The sequence below is a fragment of the Strix uralensis genome, chromosome 16 (assembly GCF_047716275.1).
Source record: "Strix uralensis isolate ZFMK-TIS-50842 chromosome 16, bStrUra1, whole genome shotgun sequence".
In the NCBI taxonomy this organism is placed as follows: domain Eukaryota; kingdom Metazoa; phylum Chordata; class Aves; order Strigiformes; family Strigidae; genus Strix; species Strix uralensis.
This window is the reverse complement of record NC_133987.1, coordinates 19,328,192-19,350,796: the sequence shown is the minus strand read 5'-3', so window position 1 is coordinate 19,350,796 and position 22,605 is coordinate 19,328,192. Positions and strand designations below refer to the sequence as shown.

The following is a 22,605-nucleotide window of genomic DNA, read 5'->3' as shown; positions in this document are numbered from 1 at the left end:
GTATCTGAAAGCAAACATCTTCACAAGCTGCTCTCAAATCATGTCTAACTGAAACACATCCAAGTCACAAGACTCATCTGATTATCTTGGTAAGACCTGACGGATGTGTACACACATCTATCATTTGGAGAGTTGGAAAACAGTTCCGATTTCTAAATGATTGGGAGAATCAAGGAAACAATTCTGCTGAGAGAGGCTTTCAATGATTCTGGTGTCAAATTAGACCTGACTTTATAATCTGGAAACCATTAAATCGGAAAAAGAGTTCTGAGTTGCTTTAAGCATTTTGAGCCACGAAATGGAAAGAGGAGGGTTTCACCTATTCATCCCACAGGTGACCACCTGACACACCGTGCTTACTCTGTGCTAGTGTAAATATGCCAAAATAAACTGGTTATGGGTGGTCCAGTATCTGTGGGACTATAAGGTCTCCCCAGAAAACTGTGAAAGACTAGAAATGATGATCTTCACAGAAGGTGTAGCTGATATATACCTCATTGTATGAAGCATGACATGCCTTCTACAATCTCCCTTGTGACCGCATTAGCAGTTCCTTTCAGGCTGGTGATTAACAAAGATCAGAGGAGTAAGTAACCAATAAGACCCTAAAGCCCTGGTTGTAGAAGAAATGTGGTCCAAGAGCTCCCACTCCCTCCAATTATCAGCTGTAGATCAATGTGGATTCTCTTTTAACCATGCCAGTGCTTCTCTCCAGATAATGCCCAGCCAGAGTATTTGCAATGGATCTGTGCCCTAGCTCCAGAGATACGTGAGCAGGGCAGGCAGAGATGAAAATCACTGACAGCAAAGAAGGAAACTCCTTTTCACGGATGGGATTACTCCAGAAAATGAAAACATAAAAGCTGATGTGTGCCAAAATGGAGGGAAAGACAGATTTGGGACAGATCATTATTCTGATGGCATGGCATGTCACTGTAAACACAAGCCGTGAGGTTGCAGCTTGAAACATGTGCAAGTGACTATAGGTAAGAGTCAAAGGGATTGCTGGAGGGGAGCGGCCATGAATGTCAGAGCCTGTACTACATCAACCCATATTTTTTTCTCCACAGTTAACACCATAACAGTATTTCTTCCCTGGTTTGCCCATCTATCTGCTCTCTGTTCCTCTTAGCCATTGCAATTTAGGCTGCCTGTTTCAAAGTGAACTCCAGAAACTTCTCCCACCTTCCCTACCCAAAGATGATCAGTTGTTATCCAGGTTGAGGTGTTCTGTTTGTCCAGGCAGGCACACCTGACCTGGAGTGTGGAAACTGAGATAACCTTAACTTTTCAGACACAGATTTTTAAAGGAAGTACACTGCAGTACACTGCAAATGAAGTTTTTGAAATCAAGTGAAAAAAGTTGTGCTTGCATTACTTCCTGTGAACCTTATTTCCAAGCTTGTACCTAATAACTTTGCAGCATTTAGTAGTTCTTGCCTGGGCAGGTGATGCACAGTGAAATCAGGCTGAGTGACAGGATGATGTGTTTTTTGGACTCTCCAAATCTAGTGAGTCTAGACATGGTGGAATGGCTCTGCTTCGCGATCAGTTTCCCACATTGTACACATGGCTTCTCTCCTTTTCCTCACCAAATGCAGCCAAATGCAATGTGGAACACCTCAAAGTGAATTTTGTTTGCATGTGACTATTCTACAAGCCATGCCATTGCATAGTAATAATATCTGCTTCTTCTTATTTACTGTCATCTGTAGTCATTTGTAAGCTAGATCAACAAAGAGTTATATTACCATTTTGTTTAGCAACAAGAATACTGAATAACATCACACAGTTTGACAGAGGATCCTGCTAGAAGCAGCCTTATACCCTGGTAAGTCCCCATTTTGGGATGTGTCAGTGAGCCAGCTCTGTTAATTCCATATAAGGGAAGTTTTAAAATCAGGGTTGAGTCTGGTGTAATTTAAAAACCACGGGCATACCATGATGATTGATATTCCATCCCATATTTATTTCTGTAGCCCTGAATACATCTGTTCATATTTTGCACTAACTGACACTGGGGTAAGCATCTCCGTTCTCTTTGAAATATGGGACCTATGTGTTAGTCTTCTAGCACTTCGAAGTTTATTCCGTTTACAAGGAACTACCAGAACACCTCAGCTGCCTCCTTTAAGGCTACCGGGTTAAATGGTTGAGAACAGACACATCCAAAGAGAAAGCATCACAGTTTTTGATGAGGTACAGAGTAACTTGTCAAATAAGGAGTGGTTCGCTGCCTAGTCCCTTACTTTACTCTGTTATGAGTCTCAGCCTGCAGGGACTTTATATCCACATTTTATGTATGATAGATGTTCATACAGCTAGTCTGTCTAGCAGGATCAGAAGGACCTAAAATCCAAAATTCCCAGTGCACTGCAGACACAAAATATCCCCAACATCCTATAAAAAACTGAATGTCTATAATAAAGCAATCACTACCACAGAAACCACAGCTATCATGTACCACAGGAAGAAAGCAAGAGTCATTGTGAGGAACGTGAACAAAACTCTTATCATATAGCTTAAAATTCCTACGGCCAGGCCTATCTCATACTATAAGAAAAAAACCCAGGGATTTGTTAGGAGTTCACAAGTGCTGTTCTGAAATGGACCCTTCCCCATGTTGTAAAGGAAGGCAAAAATTTGTTACTATCCCTGTTATCTAGCCTGAGGGAGATTTCCCTTCTGATCCCAAATTAGATCATCAGTTTAATGTTCAGTGCATGAGCAGACATACCAATTAGATACTGAGAAGCTGTAATAATGTCAACAGCAGCAAAGAAACCTCCTCATATACTGTCTCCACCTGTAGCCAGTTTCTGGTGCTTTAGAGAAGGCATAAAACCCTCCAGAAAATGTGATATGCATCGAGTCACAACTCTTCTTTTTTCTTGGCTCCCACTGGTGACCAGTAGCAAATCTGCAGCATGGATGTCATGAAATAGAATATAGATGTGGTGTGAGCAAGGCAGTCAAACCAAGAGGGCTCCTTTCAGGCCTCCTTAAGATACCAACAAACGAGCTATGCAGGGCTCACTCCAAGCTTCCTCATGCCAGAAACATTCCTCTTCCTTCCTACAGTTCTTCCTGTGACTTTAAGAAGTATCCATTTCAGCCCATGGATTTCCTTTGCTCACACTGCCCTCTGTGGAGGTGAAGTCCAGAGACACACTTTCTGGAAACCTCCCCTTGGATTTTCACTTTTTTTCTCAATGAGAAGTTACTTAAGTCACTTTATTTTCTTGATATTTATCCATATATACAAGGTACCATCACATCCCCTCTAGATCTTCAATTTGTTATACTAAAGAGGACCAGTTTTTCTTTTCTCTTCTTGAAGGAGATTCTCTTTTCCTTAACTACCTTGGAAATCCCACTCTGCATCTGTTTCACCTGCCCCTTTTTCTTACTATAACTATGCATGATGGCACTAACAAAATGCACTGGTGTCACCTGTGCCTTGCACAGTGGTGTTGATTCTTCACTGGAATAACACCTTTCCTTTATATCGCAGCACTCTGCAGCTCACCGTCACCCCACAGTCAAATACTGACACACAACTTGTTTCTTATCTTTTGCCTGCAATTGGTAACTACCTATGACCTCACAGAATTTTATGCCTTAGCGTTTGGTGCTTTTAACCATTTTTTAATATTCTTCTCACAGTTCTATCAGCTCACAGTTTTAGTTATGCAGAAAAATTTCTCCTCTGTAATGCCAATATTCCCAGACTTTGTGTCACAGCATATGTAAGCAGTGCATTTAAAGCAAGATTATTCTCTTCAAATAAAGACTTCTGTGTTAGAAATAGCAACTTCTTAGATTCCTTTTTGGTCAATAAGGAAAACATGTAATCCTAGGGCTCAGTTCATCCCATATGAGGAGGAATTTAATCTCCCCAAGAAGTACTCACTACTTTCTATTGACTGTAATGATGATGTTGATCTGTTCAGGCACAAACATCTACATTCGCTAATGTCCACAGGTTTGCTGTAGGATTCATCTTGCCTATTTTTTTGTTACAGATTAGGTGACATGACTTGTATCCCCAGTTCTTTTTCCGAGATAGCTAATCTCAGCAATAACACAATCAGTCACAAAACCAAATTTGAGGACAACTAGAGATATCTAATCTCCATTGTGATAATTTCCCTTTCTATATTACTTGCCACAGCCTCCTTATAAGACGGTTCTTTAGTCAGTTTACAATCTCTCTATTTATCCCCATCATAATAAATAAAGTAAAATCTGCACCACAGATTCAAGCAAAAGGTCTACCTACTTCACTACCTTTGTATTGTCCTCCAATGATAGATATTTAGGGAAGAACAAAGAGGTGAGTATAGGGTGATTCTGCTCATGTACTCCCCTTGTGATACCAGTACTGGATCAGTAGTTTGAGAACTGGTCAGAGGTTGCTCTCAAATCATCATGTTAGTAACACAAATGAATGTTTCCTCCCTGGATCCATCCAATCCCCAGTTTTGGTCTTCACAACACTCCCTGGCAGGGAGCTCTGTAGGAAGGAGTATTTCTTTTTGTCTGTTATGCCTTACTGTTCTTAAATCAGGGAAGCAGTCAACAATATTTCTTGTCTGATCTCTGTCATTCCCAGTTGATCCCCACCAATATCATAGTTTTCTGTACATTGTGCCTGCCTTCCAGTTTGAAGAGGTTCAGGCTGTTTAGCAATCCCTAGTGTGGACGGATGCCTACATCTATCAGCACGTTGTTACCATTCTCTCCGTGCTCTGTAGTTCTTCTGTAAAGAATTTTCAGTGGGACATTCCATCAAATGGTTTTTTGTAAATCCATAGAGACTGGGTCTAAAGCATTACCCTTGTTTAAGAAGTGATTCATCTTGTTAAAAGATTTACCTTTAATAAAACCCTACCTTTGATAAAAGCCATTTGTTCCCATGTACTGAGTGCTTTCCCCGAAAACTGTCCTAAGGTTGCTGGGTCAAGTGGCCTGTATAATTTTTTTCCAGTCTTCTTTGAATACAGCAATGTACAGATTCTGCTACTAAACCTGCATTTTCATGTGCCAATTATTTCAACATCCTCAGATGGAGATTATCCAGGCCCCCTGGGTTCAGTTTCTCTATCACTGGACATTTTATCTTTAATATAGAGCTCTACCTCCTCAATTCCTTTTACCACTCTTTCCTTCCTAAACAATTTATAACTAGCAATTTTTACATTCCAGTCATGCGAATAAACCCACCAGGTTTCAGTCATGCCAATTATATTGTATTTCTCATAATCCAGCAAGAATTCCCAACTCCTCTTGCTTTTAATTATATACTCACAAGGTGCTTCTCCCTAGTCCCTCTCTCTGGACAGCCGCCTATGGTGAATCACATATGCCTATTATCACATGGTGGCAGAGGAGAAGGGTGATGCGGTACCACTCTGGAACTGTGAAAGTGTATGGCAAGTTCTTGTCTTTATATGTTACAGATTTATTCATTTCTGCAAGATACACCTCTCTCATCCTCTGGCTCCTTCTCAAATGTGCATTTAACATCCATATTTATGGCCCATCTTGATGCATCCTTACACACCATGTAAGTTCCGCTCTATCATTTACTCCTTAAAGAGTGCTAAGGAATATGTGATACAGAGCATACAAAGAGATACAGACCCCTTGCCCTCAAAATATCATTTGAAGAATACAAAACAAGCCTATGCATCTCCATTCCTGATGTCCCTGACTTCTATGGAGGACGGTGAGCAACACTGAAAGGCTCACTATTTAATGGGACAGTACTCTTAAAAGGCACCTAGGCAGCTGGTTTTTGCTCTGAATATGGATGTTATTACTGAGATTGTCTGTTTATTAGCAACTAAAACAAGAGCTGAGTTCATGTTTTTTTCTATTAAAATCAGAGCAAATGCACTATTGAGCAAATTTGGCTAACTTGTCATTGCTTCCCAGCTCTCAAACTCCTCTATCTGTGAGGATAAGGTAGGTCACCTTACCTACTTCATGTTAATTTTTTCATGGCATGTATGTTCTTGAGTCACGGAATCTACCAGCTAGTTTACCACCGCTGCTATTAACACACCACTTGTCTGGTATCTTGTGAGGTGTCCCATACCGACACAAACACAGACCTAGACTGCAGGTGTGAAGTAAGATATTCACTCAAAGTAATACTCAAAAAAGAAATTAAATGCTAGAGAGCTCAGCTCTGAGATGCCTGGCCATAGGAATTCATGGCCCGGGAGGAGGCACCAAGAGCCCTGTGTGAGTGCAGGACAGGACTCGTGACCAGCATGATCTGCACAGCTCCTAGAGTATGCTTTAGCTTCATGCCCTTCAGGAGATCAGGTGCATTGCTCTTACAGAAGGTACCTCCATCTGTGTGGGAACCAAAGCATTGAACCCTCTCTGAAAGGGAGAGCCTTCATCCTCTTTTTGGTAGACTGGGATTCAGCATACTTCTGAGTCAGAAATTGTGCTAAATAATTACAGGACTCACCCTCCAATGAAATATATATGCTCCAGTCCCTCTATTCTCAGAGGGGATTCACAATTATATTTCTCAGGTGCTAAATGCTTTTTGGACTCTTTAGCTGTCCTAGACATACTGGATAAAAATAAACTCTAGATTCGCAAATTATTTCAGAAATAATCACAGCATTCAATCTCTGTTAGAAATGTCAGTGAAAACTAGAAACCTGCAACAAGATGAAGACTCGCTTCACTAGTCTCTGCGCAGACAGCGGATGGCATGCTTTTTGCACCTCAACCTCTGGAATCTAAACGCACATTTCGGATAAACAGTGGGAGGAGCAGGCACTCAAAAATTTCTTTGATTGCATCCTAAACGTCATTTTAAGGTGTGACTGACTCCCAGCCCCTCCAGTCAACTGGAAGCCCTGCAATCCTATCCCTTGAGTATCAGCGCTCTGGGAACTGGTCCTGTTGTGTCTGCATGACAAGATCCGCTGTGTTGCAGCTGCACCAGTGCAGAGAGCAGAAAGTTTTGATGGTACTGTGACTGTAGGGAGAGAGAAATCAAAAGCCTGGTGGTTAGATGAAGAATGTGGCCCACAGCTGGGAATGTTAGGAGTCTCTGGAGGGTTTTGACAGCATCACACCACTGAGTGTTACTGACATTCATGTGTTCCTAGTGAGATTCGTGTTGCTTAACCTCAGGCATCGGCAGTGAGGAAAAGGGAAAGGACTGTAGGAATAGTGCTGACCATAGATTGTGGCCATATGTTCTGCTGACAGAGGTGTGAGGCTATGGAGTGGCTACTGAAAGGACTTTGCCTGAGGAAGGCTGTCGTTGCAGTCATTTTCAGTATGCTGTTGGTAAAGCTTTAAGAAAGATGTTATCGAAAGTATGGAGTGCATTCAAGCTAGGGATTTTGACTACTTTAATACACTACTATCTGTGTGCTTTGTGGTATTTTCTGGATATTCTCCTGGCATCCTAGGGTGTTTACTAACAACATGGTGACCTGTGATACCTACAGGACTGTGGTCAGTAAGTGTGTTGTGGACAGTGTGATGACCCCACAGGATGCATTACTGAAAGATTTATTGAGCGTTGGGGGTGTACATATAAGCATGATCACAGTGCCGTTGGATTGGGGCTGGCTGGTGCCTCACTGCCCTGGAGCTCAGATAAAACGATCACCAGTCAGGCTGCAAAAGGCCATGACAACATACTGACAGGCTGGTAGTACAAACCCATAAGTCTGAACGAAGACCTTTCATTGTTATTTTGTGGTGACGCTCTTAGGGACAAATTTAGACCTGTGTCCATTACATTGTTCCTGTCCTTATCAGAAAAAACTATGGTAAATCCTGAACAAGGCAGCTGTCTGTCTAAGCTAATATATCCCTGTACCTGGCTGGATTCTTTCCAAAGGTTGGTCACTCCTGGTCTGCTAACTGAAGAATAATTTTCACCAAGTTAGTGTTTCAAATAAGAGGAAACACACGTGTGGCTGCTGTGACGGTGTGGGGAGTGAGAAACAACACCTTCTCCCCTGAGTTCAGCATAACTTTATAAAGCTGGCTTCCACTTTCTCCTGAAATCACCCATTACAGCACAGCTTTGTTTACCCAGTACAGAATAGATCACTGTATTTCTCTTCTCCCACAGATAAGTCAGTTTTCTGAGTGGGCTAGAGTCACACAGTTACAACTTATCTCACACATAAATCTTGGCTTGGAAAGCTTTCAATATCTGCCAGAAACTTGGGCATGCTTGATTGTCCCAATCCCAGCTAAGATGCTCAAGAAGTCCGACAGTCTTAAGCTGCTCACTCAGGCTGCTGTGGCCTAAGTTTATTTTCAAATCAGTAAGACAAATCATCTTTTCTCTACATTTTTTTTCTAACATCACGAGGGTTACTTTGGTGGCCTCATTTCAGCATGGAGCTGTTTATTGACAGTCCCAAGGTTGGAGTTCATGAACTTTTCATACACTAAATTGAGTTTTAATGACCAACTAATTCTTGAAGCACTCTTCTCAAAAATATCAGTGAGTATACACAGCACCTTGGGATGAAATGGAACTGTGAGCTGCTCTTCAAGTTTGCCCCACTTTATAGTACATCCTTCCAGAGCAGTTTTACCAGGACCTCAAAACTTCCCATTATCAGGGAGGTTGTGTCCTCAGAGACACAACACGCAGGATGATTAACAGTTCCTCTCTCCCAGTAGGGGTGAAGGACCAACTCCCCAGCCTACTCCTTGGGCAATGGCAGGACAGAATGGAAACAGCCCAGCAAGGAGGAATCAGTATCCATAAGCCATTCTCATCTCATATTGTGTCACATTTGTAAACTTTATTTTCCAGTCACATAATCTGGAAAAAAAGCTCTTTTGAAAGCAGAGTTCGGATGTTAGCTCTACCAGACAGCTCTGGGAGTAGGGACTGTTAGTTTGCGTCTTTTGAGACTTAAATCAGTCCCATGGCTGCTACCTTCCATCCACCCTCCAGTGTTTTATTTCTTGATAAGTGCCAGGGTACAGCAGAGGAAATGAATGCACTGATAAGCTGGAGAGATGTCTTCTCAAGTGGTTCTCAGCAAGTAAGTGGCTGAGCAGGGAACAGAAATGAGCTTTCTTGTGCCCAGTTGTGCCCTTTAACTGCCATTTCTCTACTCCAATAAACATACAATCCAGCCACCAGGAAGGGTTTGTGGGTGGTCTTTTACTTAAGGGATCCCAGAAAAGAGACACTCTAGGCTACAGCATAGTCAAAACCGTGACCTTTGTGCTTTCCCTATCATTCAGGCAACTGCCCTAGGGGTTATTTCAGGGGCAATTACAATTAGATGTCAGAACCTCTTTAACAGCTACCATCGGCTGTCTTTTGTGCGCTCCAGAGAGCAGCTCCCAGGAGGGGAGCACTGACTTGGCTGCAATGTCCATGAGGGTAGCACATACTGCTTATCGGAGGTTCGGCTGGCTTTAGAGCACAGACCCTGCATCAGCCAGCAGGTAAACAAGCAAATCCTTGCTCTCGCTGGAAACAGGTTGCTTTTCAACAAGGAACTGTTAAAATCCTGCTCTTTCTGCAGGGTGAATCTGCTTTATGATACAGCACAGAACAGCTTGCCTGTGTGTTTATCACACTGAGCCAAACACAAAGCAACACAAGCTGGAAGGAAGTTGTTTTATACTTACCAGCAGCATTGATATTTTCCTCACAGGAGTACCAGATCCCAGTGTGGAAATACCTGAAAAGGAAGCGGTCATCTCCCGTCTCCCAGCTGTAATGAACCACATTCTGGTTTGTCTCATTTGCAGTCTCATTCCCACTGTAGTTGAGGCAGTTTGTCTTCTTGTCTTTCCCACAGCTCGGCTTGGGGACCCTCTGTGTGCCCTCACACCAGTGGGTCGTGATAAAAGCTGTTGTAGAGAAGAGGAGAGCCATCAGATTCAGACTCACTGCTAGCAGGGCTCTGCATCTTCGATTTGTCTTCATGGTAAATCCGCCCTCCCTCCCCCTCCTGCTGAGAGAAGAAGTCAAAGGGTTTTGTTTTATTTGGGGGGGTGGGTTCAAAGCCTCTCACGATTCAGAATCCAGTTTTCCAGGCATCAAAACTCTCAGCTTCTTCCAATCTGTTGTTGTAGCAGTGAAGGAAACGCTGCAGCCAGACTCCCATTCTTCTCTTCACTTGAAATCCTGCCTTTGTACGTTAAAGGAGCAGCTGCAGGCGCGGGAGTGCGGCCGTCCTCTTGTAGCCAGTGTGCTTCAGCGCGCTGACAGGATCAGAGAGGGTCTGTCTCACACAGAGCACCGAGAGCAAGCGAACATCTGCTCGGGTACCACACATGATCCCCGGGGGCTCCGCAGCCTCCTCCGCTGGGAGACACCACCAGGCTGCGGGACTCGCCGTCCTCTGCTCCCATAGGGTGAGGCAGAAGAAACTCAGCGGGAGGCAGGCGGCAGGGACAGATGCTGCCTGCTCCCACCGTCCTCGTCCTCGTCCGACCTCGGGGACCACTGCAGCGCGCTGACAGCCGAGTGGGACTGGGGGGAGGCGTCACATCTTAGTCCCAAAAAGAATCATTGTTTGGAGCTGCGAAATACATTTTTTATGCACCAGAGGTAGAGATTTGTCCAGGAGGAGGAGGGATCAAGAGGTACTTTAGCTTTTCTGCTCTGAGCTAGTGAGTAGTAAATCAAGGGTTTGATTCTGCTGTCAGTGTACTGGTGTCATTCTCTGTCTTCAGGGGCTTGCTCTGACACTCAGCAAAGCCCCAGAGGAATTTGGATTTGCAAGTGCGTAACGAGCAAACCCAGCGTCTTTCACAATACCAAGTGGAGCCCCTTTCTCAGGCTTTCATTTCCAGAGACAGCCCATGCAGATGCTCTGTTTGAAGTGGGTCTGTAGGACATTTTGTACGTCCTGGTTTGTGCAGACAGAGAGAACTAATTAAAGAAAACCCTGGCCTTTACTCGTCAGATGGCAACGCTGTGAGAGCAGGGAGCACTGCATAATATCCCATTTCCAAAGAGAAGTGTACTGTCCTCTCTTGTTGGTTGGCCAACTCGTAGAGTTTATGACCTCTTTCCACACTGCTCAGAGCTATCTGGTGAATACCAGGTGCTGTGAGGGGACCAGGGCACCTCATGGTGGTGGTGGTGCAATCTGTAAGACCTTGTATCCAGGCACTGAGGTTGGCCACATTTGTCACACAACAGTTCTGTGTCCTTAGTAAATGAATGCAATTTTCTGTGGTGAAGAAGTTGCATGTACCTCCTGGGCCTTGGACTGAGTGATGTTTCCTTCCAGTCTTGTCTGGGGTCCCTGCAAGGGCCATGGGGATGCTTGTGGCCTCTCAGAGCAGCCCAGCAGTGGGTTTCCAGCAAGCCCTGGAAATAACCATGCAGCCACACAGGCTCATACTAATAGATGGGACAGCACTCTCATCTCACACCCTGTACTCTGTTAAGTCAGCACATTGACTCAACATGCAAAGTTCATCCTATGCCTTACTGCCTGAAGACATGAAATGTGGTGGTAGTTTCTCCAGCTCCTTGAAGAAAGCCAGGAAGGACCAGGTGAAGCTTCTCCTTAGCAAGCCACCACACAAGACTTCAGGGACCTGTTCCTGCCTCCCTAATGCCTCCCTCACAGGTAGCCACAGGACTCTGCATTATGCCTCTTGTTGTGCCTGTCTTGCATGCCTGGTGCCAACTGTTTGTGAGATTTTTCATGATTTACAGATTCACTTGGCTTTAGCCATTTTGCATTATAAATAAGCTGGAAAGTTACTAGAAAATTCTGCTCTGTGAGAACAATTGTGATGGCAACTTTGCAAGGTTAGTGAAATAGCTTTGTACTGCAGATACTTCCCTACCTAAGTGCCCTTCATTTTGTCCACTCCTACCTGCACGTGATGGCTCCCACCTCTTCAGTGCCAGATTTTTCCAGTGGCCTGTGCTAGAAGAGTCAAAGTCTTCCTTGTCCTGTTGGAATTGCACTGCACCTCTCCTTGTTCCAGTCCTTTCAGTATTACATTTTGCAGCCAAATAATCAGCATTATTTGCTTGGTTTTAATTGCACACAGGAAATACAGATGATAGCTATTTAGAGGACTACAGGATTATTACTTCAATTATTTTTATGTTGCGGGACATTCCGCTTAGTAATGCATTTGTATGTTCCTGTGTTTCTCAGGGTTAACTACCTGCTTAGAGGAATAAACAATGCACTTTAAACCTTGACAGAATTCCTTCACAAGAAAGCTAGCACTCTTCTTCAGGATTATATTTCAAGTCACTGGCAGTAGCTGAATCATCACACTTTTCCAAGTGTGAATACAGGTCTTTACAAGTCTTTTCTCACAAATCTTCTCTATCTACTACTCTGTGGCTTGTGTCTTCTGGTCCCAGCACCAACTTCTGCACAGTTTCTCCCCGTGCCTATCTCCCTGAGGACTGGGCATCCAAGAGTTTTGTTATCTGCGACAATTTTTTTGTAAATACTTTTTAGATTTTGTTTTTACTCCTAATCCTAACAGATATTTCTATTTCTGTTCTTCCTTATCTTCTTTATTCTTGTTTTTCAGGCTGTCAGGACTGTTGAGAACAGAGACAGTGGCAGTACATAAAAAAAGGCAAAATAAAGGAGAAATTTGGTTTCTTTTGTAATATAGAGCTTTTAGAACCTTAAGCATTTTAAAATATTCAGCATAAAGTAAAGTATGCTCAAAGACAGGGAATTTTTATAACATTATTTTTTTTCTTTTTCCTAACAGAAGTCAGTTTTTTTCTAATTATTAGACTCCTCTGGCTGTATACGTTGGGATTACTTGAAGGAAATGCGTCTGTGCTGTACTCATGCTGTAATGCTCCAACTATTTCTCTCTATATAATCTCTGTTCATCAGATTTGTTGTGTATAAAAATGGAAAGATCATACATACATTGCAAAAGGAAGTTCAGATGCCTGGATTAAGCCGTATTTATGTATGTATTTATGTATTTATAATAGTAAAGCAGAAGGGTTTGCATGCCATAGAGAAGTAGTTTTCGTATTGTGGCTACAAGAACCCTTAAAATCCTTTTTGCAGCAATAGCTTTTCTCTGATGTTGTGAGAAAAACTACCTTCACGAGTTATAGATAAACCCCTTTTCCTTTACTATTTCTTATAGGATTAGTGTAAATTGTTATTACTCAGTATTTACTCGAGTACAAAAAGAATTTGACCGAGAGGATTTAAAATAACGACAACATTTGCAAAGGAACCCTTTCAGTCAGGCTCTGCTTTTCACTAGTGGGAATCAGAAGCAAAATGAGAGGGAGAGGGAACTTTTGGGTCCTCTGATGGTGATGGGTGGCATGGTGAGCTGGCTGGCTGTTTATTTGATACCAGCAGTTGACGCTGGCATTATGGGACTATATGCTCATCTTAAGTCAACAATTAAAAAACTCTATAGTTTTTCGTTAAATTCTCATTTCTTACAGCTCTGTCCTCCTGGGCTTCCTCATGTATTTTTATTGCCTTTTTCATCTGTCACTGGACTGGGATTCCTGGCTCTGACTGCCACCTTGGGTTGGACCCCTCCTCGTAGTTCATCTTTGCTTTTCCTCAGCACCACAGAGCCACAGAATCCACCTGTTCAATTCATTCATCTTGCAAATAGTTAGAAATCTCCTTTTCTAGTCAGAATTTCCCTCCTTTGACATAGAGATCTGCATAGCCCATCGCTTATCTTGTTTTCTTATCATGGCAAATATGAATTGTTGGTGTGTCCTCAATATACTTCCCCTGTCCCCACTCTGTCCAGCAAAACGTCAAACTTTGCCTTACCTCAGTCACATAACAGGATTTACTTTTATATTTGGGGAAGAGGGTTAGGATGGAAATGCTCTACATACTTCCCTCAGAACACTAACATGTCTGTTAGTCAACTATGCAGTTTGTCTTCTATCCATTCCATATGCAGGCTACCTTTTGCTGGTTTTACCTAATTTTTTTCTTTTTTTCTCAGAACTCTAACCCAAAGTAGTCTGTGTTCAGCAGCGATGCTTAGCACTCTGAGCCCACGGGCTGAGCTGTACAATCCTGCTCATCTAAGAGATGCTGCTGAGAAGAGATTACTGATTTTTTAACAGAACTTAAGCCTTCAGCAAATGGACAGTCTCACTAGGGTATATTTCAAGGTGGGCTGAATATTAATACCATAGGAAATCTTGGTCTTCAGTTTAACTTTTGACTTGAAACATGTCTTTCATGCACTTTGCTTGTGGGCATTGAGTCAAGCACAAGATGATTGCTCAGGAAATTCTTCCTGTTCCTAAACTGACCAGGCAAAAAATGGTTTCTGACAGTACTGTAGCAAAGACCTTTAGCAGTCTTGACAGAAAGGAATGCAGTAAAACAAACTGTTGATTCTCCTGTATTTTTTCCCCATAACAATTTCCCTGGCCCAATGTCACTGGTCAGTAGACAAGACATTCCTCACTGCCTTCTTCAGAGTAGCTGGTTTGGATATTTTAATCAGCTGTCAGTGTTGCTCGTCTTTGTTTGGACACCAGCACTGTGCCACTCAAAGACTACAGGCACTCTTTCTCCTGACAGCAAATGGGATCTCAGTAGCACTCTGATCTGCAGCCTGTCCCAAACAGAGTTAGATTAATCATCCAGCACCGCTCTCCGAATAAAAACTGGCTGGTCCATATTTTTGTAATAGGGCTGGGATGCTAACAAATTTGTACTTATCTGGTATCTGCATTTAATTCTTCCAGCAGCTGGTGGAGAGGAAGGGAGATGAAAGGAAGTGACAGGTCTGAGTCATGTTGTAAATCGTGTCTAGGAAAGTTGACTGGATAAGTTGCCTGAAAAGGCAGTCCAAAAAGTCATTCCCAATAGGCCATTTACATGTGTCCACCTATTCTGGGAGTGCATAAAATGTAATGGTATCCTGCATTTGACCCTGATTTAGAAATTCTTCTGTCTTGGAGTTATGAGAATTATTTCCTCACAATCAAGATGCATACTGTTGGATTAAGATAAAAGCTTAATTAATATTTAGTACTTTTTTTAAGACTAACTTTGTTCAGATGCATTTAAGTTATCATAAGAAGTTACAGGTCCACCTAAGAAGAACTCTAAAAGCAGAACTCACCTTCTTTATCACTACAGTTAAAGAAGCATTCTTGCATAACATAGCCTTAATGACAGCTTGTGAGCCTTTCAAAATTTGTAGACTCCTTGGCCTGGCTAAATAGTAGCCCCAAAGCCACAATAAACATAGCAATGCTGAGAAAGGCTCATTACACAAACATGTTCTTTTATAACCCAGGCATCTGATTTCCACATTCATACAAAGTTATATATTGTCATAGCCCACTGTGCCTTTGGAGGTGCCTAATCTGCTAACTACAGATGAATTCATTTATATCACTTCCATTTTTTGAAACATTGCTAGGGTTACACTGACGCTAGCTGATCACTGACAGTTGATCAAAATCTTTTTAAACAATACAGATCTCAGAAACATTGCATCCTAGTCCTTGTGGCAAATCAACCAAATCTAAGATGGATTTAATGAAAATTTGATTTCTTCCTCAGAATAGACTCAAGCTCTGAAATAGCATTTTAACTCTTCCTTTTTTTTTTTTTTCTTTTAAGACTTTTTTTTCCTTTTTATTATCAATATATTTCTAGGGACAGAAACTAGAATGTTTAAATGACTGTAGTTTTCAGGTTTTGCCTGGCAAAGAGTCACCTATGTATATCTGGAGTCATTTATTTGAAGAATAATGTTGCTTATTTGTATATCTATGTATTTTATTCCCATAATAAGGATTCATCCATATGTCCAGGCACTGTAAGTGGTAGAATATGATTTGGCAATGAGATTTTAGTTCAAAAAGGGGTGGTCAGGCAGATTTGTTTGAGCAAGGCCTGTACCCTGGGGTTCATGTTTCTGTATTCTCTGCAGAAATCATACCCTGTACAAAATCCATTTGGGAAAATAGACTTTACCAGAGCAGAGCAGGAGAGGCTACTTATGTACAGGGATGACTTTTTGATGGGGCCAGTATGACTTGCAGAGAAAGAGCATACATTCTGTCACTGAAGGCATATTCCAAGCCAATGGATCAAGAGCCCCTAGGCCGTGCTCATGATCTCAAGTGGTGTTGCTGGCTCGGAGACAAATGGATGCAGGGTAGTGATCCTGAAGGTGAGAGCAAAGTCTGGCAACCACAGGAAGGCAGGATAGTCAGGTTGGCTCTAGAAGCTGAAACTGAATTTTACAAAATGCTGCATTCAGTCTACATTGAGACAGAAGCTACAGAACACAGGAAATTTACACATACAGCAAGCAGATTTAAAACATTTCGGTACCAAATCTCAATCTGAGCAGAAGTCTTTTCCCCTGGGAAGACAGTAGAAGACAAAGCAACAAAGTAAAAATCAAGAGATGATAGTAGAAGCAAAACAGAGAGGAAAATATATCTCTTCATGGCAAAGCTAGGTAATTGCATAACTGTTCCAAGTGGAAGAGAAAAGGTCAACAGGCAGATGACAGGCTGGTGCACAGAAAGCTTGTGCCTAGCAGGGGACAATATTTCACAGTGCATTGGAAGAAAAATCAATGATTATGCAGAAGTGACTAAGAAAATGCCAAACTGTATGAACAATATGAGAAGCTGAGAAGGCCTGGGTAAGACTATCCCATAATGACACACAGCATCATGGTGAGAGACATCCTCTAAACTGCAGGACATCTGAGGTAGCACCAAACTCAGCAGAGTGATGGGAACAATGTCAAAATTAACAATGAAGTTGTACCAGATGGCAGAAGTGGGAGTCAAGGCCAGGACTTGGCAAAAAGAGGGAAAATGTTAGCCATCAGCCTGTCTGGATAGCAGCAGGAGGGATGAGATATATGAGCAACCTGGAGGATGAGCAGGACACTACTTAACTGAATGAAAGCACAGCAGTGAACAGATAGGGATTATACAGTGGGAGGTTGGTTTGAAGACCACAATATGTTAAAAAGTATAGAGCTGCAGCTGGTTTGTATCAAAGACCACTTTCACAGGACTATGGGAACTCTCTGGTCTCAGCAGAGGGGCAAAATAAAAGAGCAACTGTTCAAAGGAAAGATGCAATAAATCTTCCAGGAACTTAAATGGGAATGAAGTTGCAGGAGGGAAAAAGTTCAGCAGTAGCATAAGGACTGCCTGCTCAGCTCAGGAGCCTGGGGCTGTATTTCCAGGCTCACAGCCGATCATGAATATTTACCCTTTCTAACCCCTTCCTTGACTGAGTTTTGGATGGAGAAAAGTCCTTTCTATTCTCAGTTTCCTGCAAGCTCTCAGGTAGGGAGCACTTCGCCTCTCCACTTGGCCTCTAAGGTTATGTGCATCTTTGAAGAGGTCACCCTCTTCTCCACCATGTGCACTATTGGTGGTCCTCAATTCATTCAGGTTTCACAGAAGTCTGATATTCTGCACGTTACTATAACCCCCATAACACAAAACGGACTGCATAACTTGATAGAGATCTAGAACACTCAGTTAAAACAGTTCTGCCAAATGTGAATTGTAGAATATTTGTGGTTGGAAGGTCTGTCTGGAGTTCTTTTGATCCAACGCCCTACTTCAAGATAACTTCAAACCTAGATCGAAACTACTGGGGGCCTTGACAAGTTTGGTATTATGCCCAGTATAATGCAAGAGTGTTTCTGTTCAGACTTAAGGAGATATTTTTTCACTCTAAGGACAGCCAAGAAGGTGAACAGGTTGCTGAGAGAGGTCATGTAGTTTACAGTTTTGGAGATTTCCAAACCCAGACTGGATAAAGCCCTGAGCAGCCTGGTCTGACATGAGAGCTGGCCCTGCTCTGAGCAGGAGGTTGGACTAGAGACATCCTGAGGTCTCTTCCAGCCTGGATTATCATGGGATCATATGAGGAGCTATGCACCACAGCTAGTATTCCACTCTCCCACCCACACACACGAACCCCATTTTGTTCCTAATGAACAAACATTCCAAGCATATCTGCTTATGAAAGGTAATCCTGTGCTTTCAGGCATCAAGATTCAGCATGAGAACCTTCACAAACTCCTTCACAGTAAGCAAAGCTGTTACAAATTTAGTTTGTTTTTTTCACCCGTTGCTCTAACTTCTCTCAGAGCTCCTTTGATATGTGATCATCTACTGGCCCTGCAGGCTCCCTGGCAAGCATCCAATTTCTAGGATCTATAATTAGTTTAGATGTTTGTAGGGAATTGTATCTCAAATTCTTTTTGTCCTCATTTATTTTGTGTTTACATTTAAGCAGATAGAAACTGTGATCCCTCCTTTTTTTCTCATTTGGATATGACTTCAAGTTTTTGAAGGGTGCCTTATTGCTTTTACTATCATCTCTCACCTTGCTATTTCACCATGCCAACACTTCTCTGCTCTTCCTAGAGTCTTTGTTGACAGGTGGAATGCATTTACGTTAAGACTCTGCTATGTCTTTAAATAGGCCTCATGCTCTTGATTCAGATGTCTCATAAAAAAATAAAGGATAATGTAAAAATAAAAAATGCTGTTACTGTCCCAAGGGACAATGAAGACACGGGTCCTTCGGCTCGCTTGCAGAGGAGGTTGATAACCCCCTGGGGTCAGTGGCTGGAGGGCCTGTGTCCATGACCGGCTCTGACATGGTGCACCCGTGTCACCCGGGATCAGACTGCTGTGCTGGGAATCCTTACCAGGACCTCCCCTCTGTCGGGAACTGCCTTTGAGCTCAAGGCCCGGCCCTTGGTCCTTGCCAGAGCCAGGCTGTAGCTCTGTCTGTGCCTGGCCATGTTTGATGTCCCAGTTCTGGCCCACCCGCCTCACCACTGCAGAGTTGTCCAGTGACTGGGCCTGACCCTGGCCATTGCCCCCAGACCTCCCTGAGTGGGGACTGGGGGAAGTGCGCTCTGTGGGGAGATGGCAACAAGGGGCCACCTCACCTCACCGAGCCAGCACTGTCCACCTGGGTCCGTGGTGAGGAATGACAGACGCTGGGGTGGCACAGCAGACCCTGCTGCGGGCAAAGTGAGCCACTAACATTGTTAAACACGGCTGCACCAGGAAAGCTCAGGCTGGCAGTTTCCTCTTTTCTCTATTTTACTCCAGTGCTGAAGATCTGTAAAGCAAGCGCAAGCTCCTGTCAAACCTCGTGCTGGGACCGAGGGCTGTAGGGGTGAACAGGATGTCTTTGGGGTAAGATCACTGCCTGCTGGCCTGCACCGCGAGAGCATGTCCTTGGCTGTCAGCGACGGTCTGAGCTTGATCCCAAAGCAAATCATGAACATTAAACTCCTCAGAAGTAGCAATTTCTGCAGTAATAGCTAAATTATAGCCCATACACTGAATGAAACAAAATTAGGGCTCCATATGTAGTATTTATTTGGGCAATTTCACTTAACCTTGACATCTTTTAATTCCTTTTATACCTTGATTTAGTAATTTCTGAAATTTTTTATAGCTCTGTTTATTGAGAAGACCACAAGAGACCTGAACTGAATAATTTTCTGTTTCTGCAGTTTTGTACTTTAACAGCAACAGCATTGTCTGTACATAAACTCTTTAAACAATAAACATCTTTATCTGCAATGGTTTAGATGTTTATTATCTTTGTAGTACTTCATTTGTAGGACACAGTACCACCTTCAGAAGAAATTGAATCAATTTGTAGTCAAATTAGTGATTCTGGTTATTTTTTGATTTTGTAAGAAAAAAGGTAACTTTTAAAGAGACAAAATATACTGTAATAATGCAGAAAATACATAAAATGGTAATTTATCAAATTAAAGATCTGTTTGATTGGACAGTGAAATGCTGGACTGTATATTAATATCAGACCTTAAACATTTCTAACAGTAATATAGTTCAAAGGAAATATACTTCACAGGAAAAATTAGGTTATATTCCAGCCAGTTAGTGTCATGGAGCAGGTAATTGAATCCCTTGCTTTCTTGTCAACCCAGTAATATCATGTAACTCTTTTTAAATGTTCATGTAATCAACAGTCTTTATGCTGGTAAGCATTTAATAGACTGAATCATTTTTTCTTTGAAAGCCAGTCTTCTCAGCATTTCTTCTGTTCTGTTTTTACAACTTCTTCAGGAGGAAGTTGGTTTTTTGGAATCAAATCCCACAGGTTACATGCAGCATAGAAACAAAATTCACTAAAAAGGTGATGCAGGTTTGTGCAACGTTTTTTGAGGAAAGTAAAAAAGAAGTATATTTTCAAAGAAATGAAGCCACTTGCCACCACATCAACAGAAAGAAAGAGAGAAAAGTTCATCAGTACACATTGCTCTTCACTTTGGTTACTTGCCTGGTCCTTCTTTGAAATGTAGTATCATGGTCGTGGGAGCAAAATCAGTCATCAAAGGCAGCCGTTGCCATGACTGCTAAGGCACAATTAACTCTTGCAATGCACAGAAATGAACTAAAGAGTGACTGATGGCAGCTGCCTACGCCAATGCCACTGTGCTGATATGTACATGGATGGCAAAGGAATTGCTCTTGTTCTATACTGTGATTTTCAGGCTTAACAAAATGCAGCACATAGTGTGAAGTGAGAAGCTTTCCAGGGACTTTCCATCAGCATCTCAAATCTGGCTTCAAGTCGCCACAAATACAAACTGGAATACCCTGATACAAATTGAATATGGTCTTACTAAGATGGCAGTGGCACTGAAACAGTTCCCTTCCATCTCCCTGTTCAGGTGTTTCTTTCATTTAACATTGCCTGAGCAGTTTTGTACAACTGTTTAACCGCTTTATTGGCAATGAGGAAGGGCATAAAATCTGTTATTGCAAATGGGAAAGAAACATATGCTTAATATGCAACTGGAAAATAATAATTTTTAAAGCCCTTCACATTCAAATTAGCAAGCTTCTTTTTCCCCTGCTTTCCTCTGTATCCCTAAACAATTGCTGGTACTGCCATAATGCAACAATGTCAGGGGGGAAGAGCCAGGAGAAGATGCTAATAGCCATGGCATGGACAAGTCCTGTATGGGGACACCCTGGTGGGGCACACTAGAAACCAAGACACTGAACTCATCCAAACCAAGAGGTAATAAAATAAGGATAAATGCAAGGCATAAGAGCTCTCTAAACCAGCTTCACCACCAAGGCTGCTGTAATGGGGAGCTATGCACGAGACCTTCTGGGTCCCTTGGCACTTGCCATGTCAGCCCATGCACATGCCCTTCTCATCTTTGCTCCCAAATCTTCTCCTTGGCTGGGCCCACCATCCTATGGGTGTTTGCAACTAGGCATTTCTTAACTATCAACAACCATGAAAATCAACCCTGAGTCTTCAGTGCTCAGACTTGCACAGATACAGATTCAGCAGTACCAATCTTACGCTTTAACCCCAAAGCACTATATCCCACTGTTGCCCAGACAGAGGCTAGCGAGACAGGAATAAAACAAGCACCTGGGCTGCAACACGGAGGTGAGGTGCTAGCCAGGGTCTGGGGCGTGAACACAGAGGCAGGAATAGTCCTGAGTCACTTCTACTTTTTTCACGGTGCTTTGTTGCCACCTGATGGCCTGTTGCCAGATTGCAGGAACGACCTGACCACAGAAGCAGCTTTGCCTTGGTGACATAATCAGTGTCCTGCTTCTGGTGTGCTGCCGAACCCCAGGGACGCCCAGCAGGCACCCTGGATGTACGCTTTGGACATCTTCTTGTCCCCTTTCCCGCTTCTTGAGCCCACCTTTCTCTGTCCTTTCCTTACCTTTCTCCACTCCAATTCCCTCTCATTAAAACATTTTCCCCCTAATTATCTCTTTCTTAAAGGTCCTAGTTTTCCTTCATGCATATCCAGCTTTTGCATTTCTGACACCCTTGCCTACGTGATTTTGGCCCTATATAAGTATTAGCGATGCTGCTGGTCTGGCAAAGCTCTGCTCCCCAAAAGGTTCTCAAAGCTCCCTCCAGCCATCTTTGCAGTCTGGCTGTTTCTCACATCACTCCCCCCTAAGCACTGGTGAAACCCAGCCATCCCTCAGGGCTCTGCCTGTTACGTTTTGTGGGACTGTACATTGTTTTCTGTCACATGCAGCATGTTATTATGTTGTATCCAGTCACTGTCAACATCCTTTTCAATGAGTGTAACCTCAAGTCAGTACCTGCGGCCCTGATGCATAAAACATCATTCCAGATGTTTTAGCCACATAAGAAGCTCTTCCTGGCTGCTCAATTTCTTTTAAGAGTACTGAGGCAAAAATGCTGAGGCTGAAATGGTTTGGAACTAAGGGACTAGGCTCTATCTTTATTGTTCTGGTGAAGTCCCGGTGGCTGAAGGGTGGGCTCTGCCTTGGGACCATCGATGTGGCTGACAGAGGTAACGTGCACATGAGTTAATTCATCTCCGGACATGGCGATGATTTGAACAGAAAGGACAGAAACTGGCAGTTGTCACCTGTGACCTTTACTTGTTCCCGCCCCGCAGCGGCCGGTTCCGCGCATGCGCCGGGCGGCGGCGGCCGTGAGGGGAGGGCGCGAGCGCGGGGCTCAGGGCCGAGCTGTGGGCGGGAACAAGGGCGGCGGGGGCGCCGTGTCCTCTGCGCCGCTGGGCCGGGCTGCGCCTCCTCCTTGTGCT

At 43.1% G+C, this 22,605-nt stretch overlaps 1 protein-coding gene across 5 annotated transcripts in view; it reads right to left on the bottom strand.

Annotated features, from left to right (window-relative positions):
• Positions 1-10,555, bottom strand: part of GSG1L (GSG1 like) — an 84,481-nt gene extending 73,926 nt beyond the window's left edge. For all 5 annotated transcript variants that reach the window (XR_012631075.1, XR_012631076.1, XM_074885535.1 and 2 more), the window contains exon 1: positions 9,658-10,555. Coding sequence is in view for 3 of the 5 variants with exons in the window: in XM_074885535.1 (XP_074741636.1) it covers positions 9,658-9,958 (301 nt within the window). In the remaining 2 variants the exon portion in view is untranslated. The remainder of the gene's footprint in view (positions 1-9,657) is intronic.
• Positions 10,556-22,605: the final 12,050 nt, after the last annotated feature.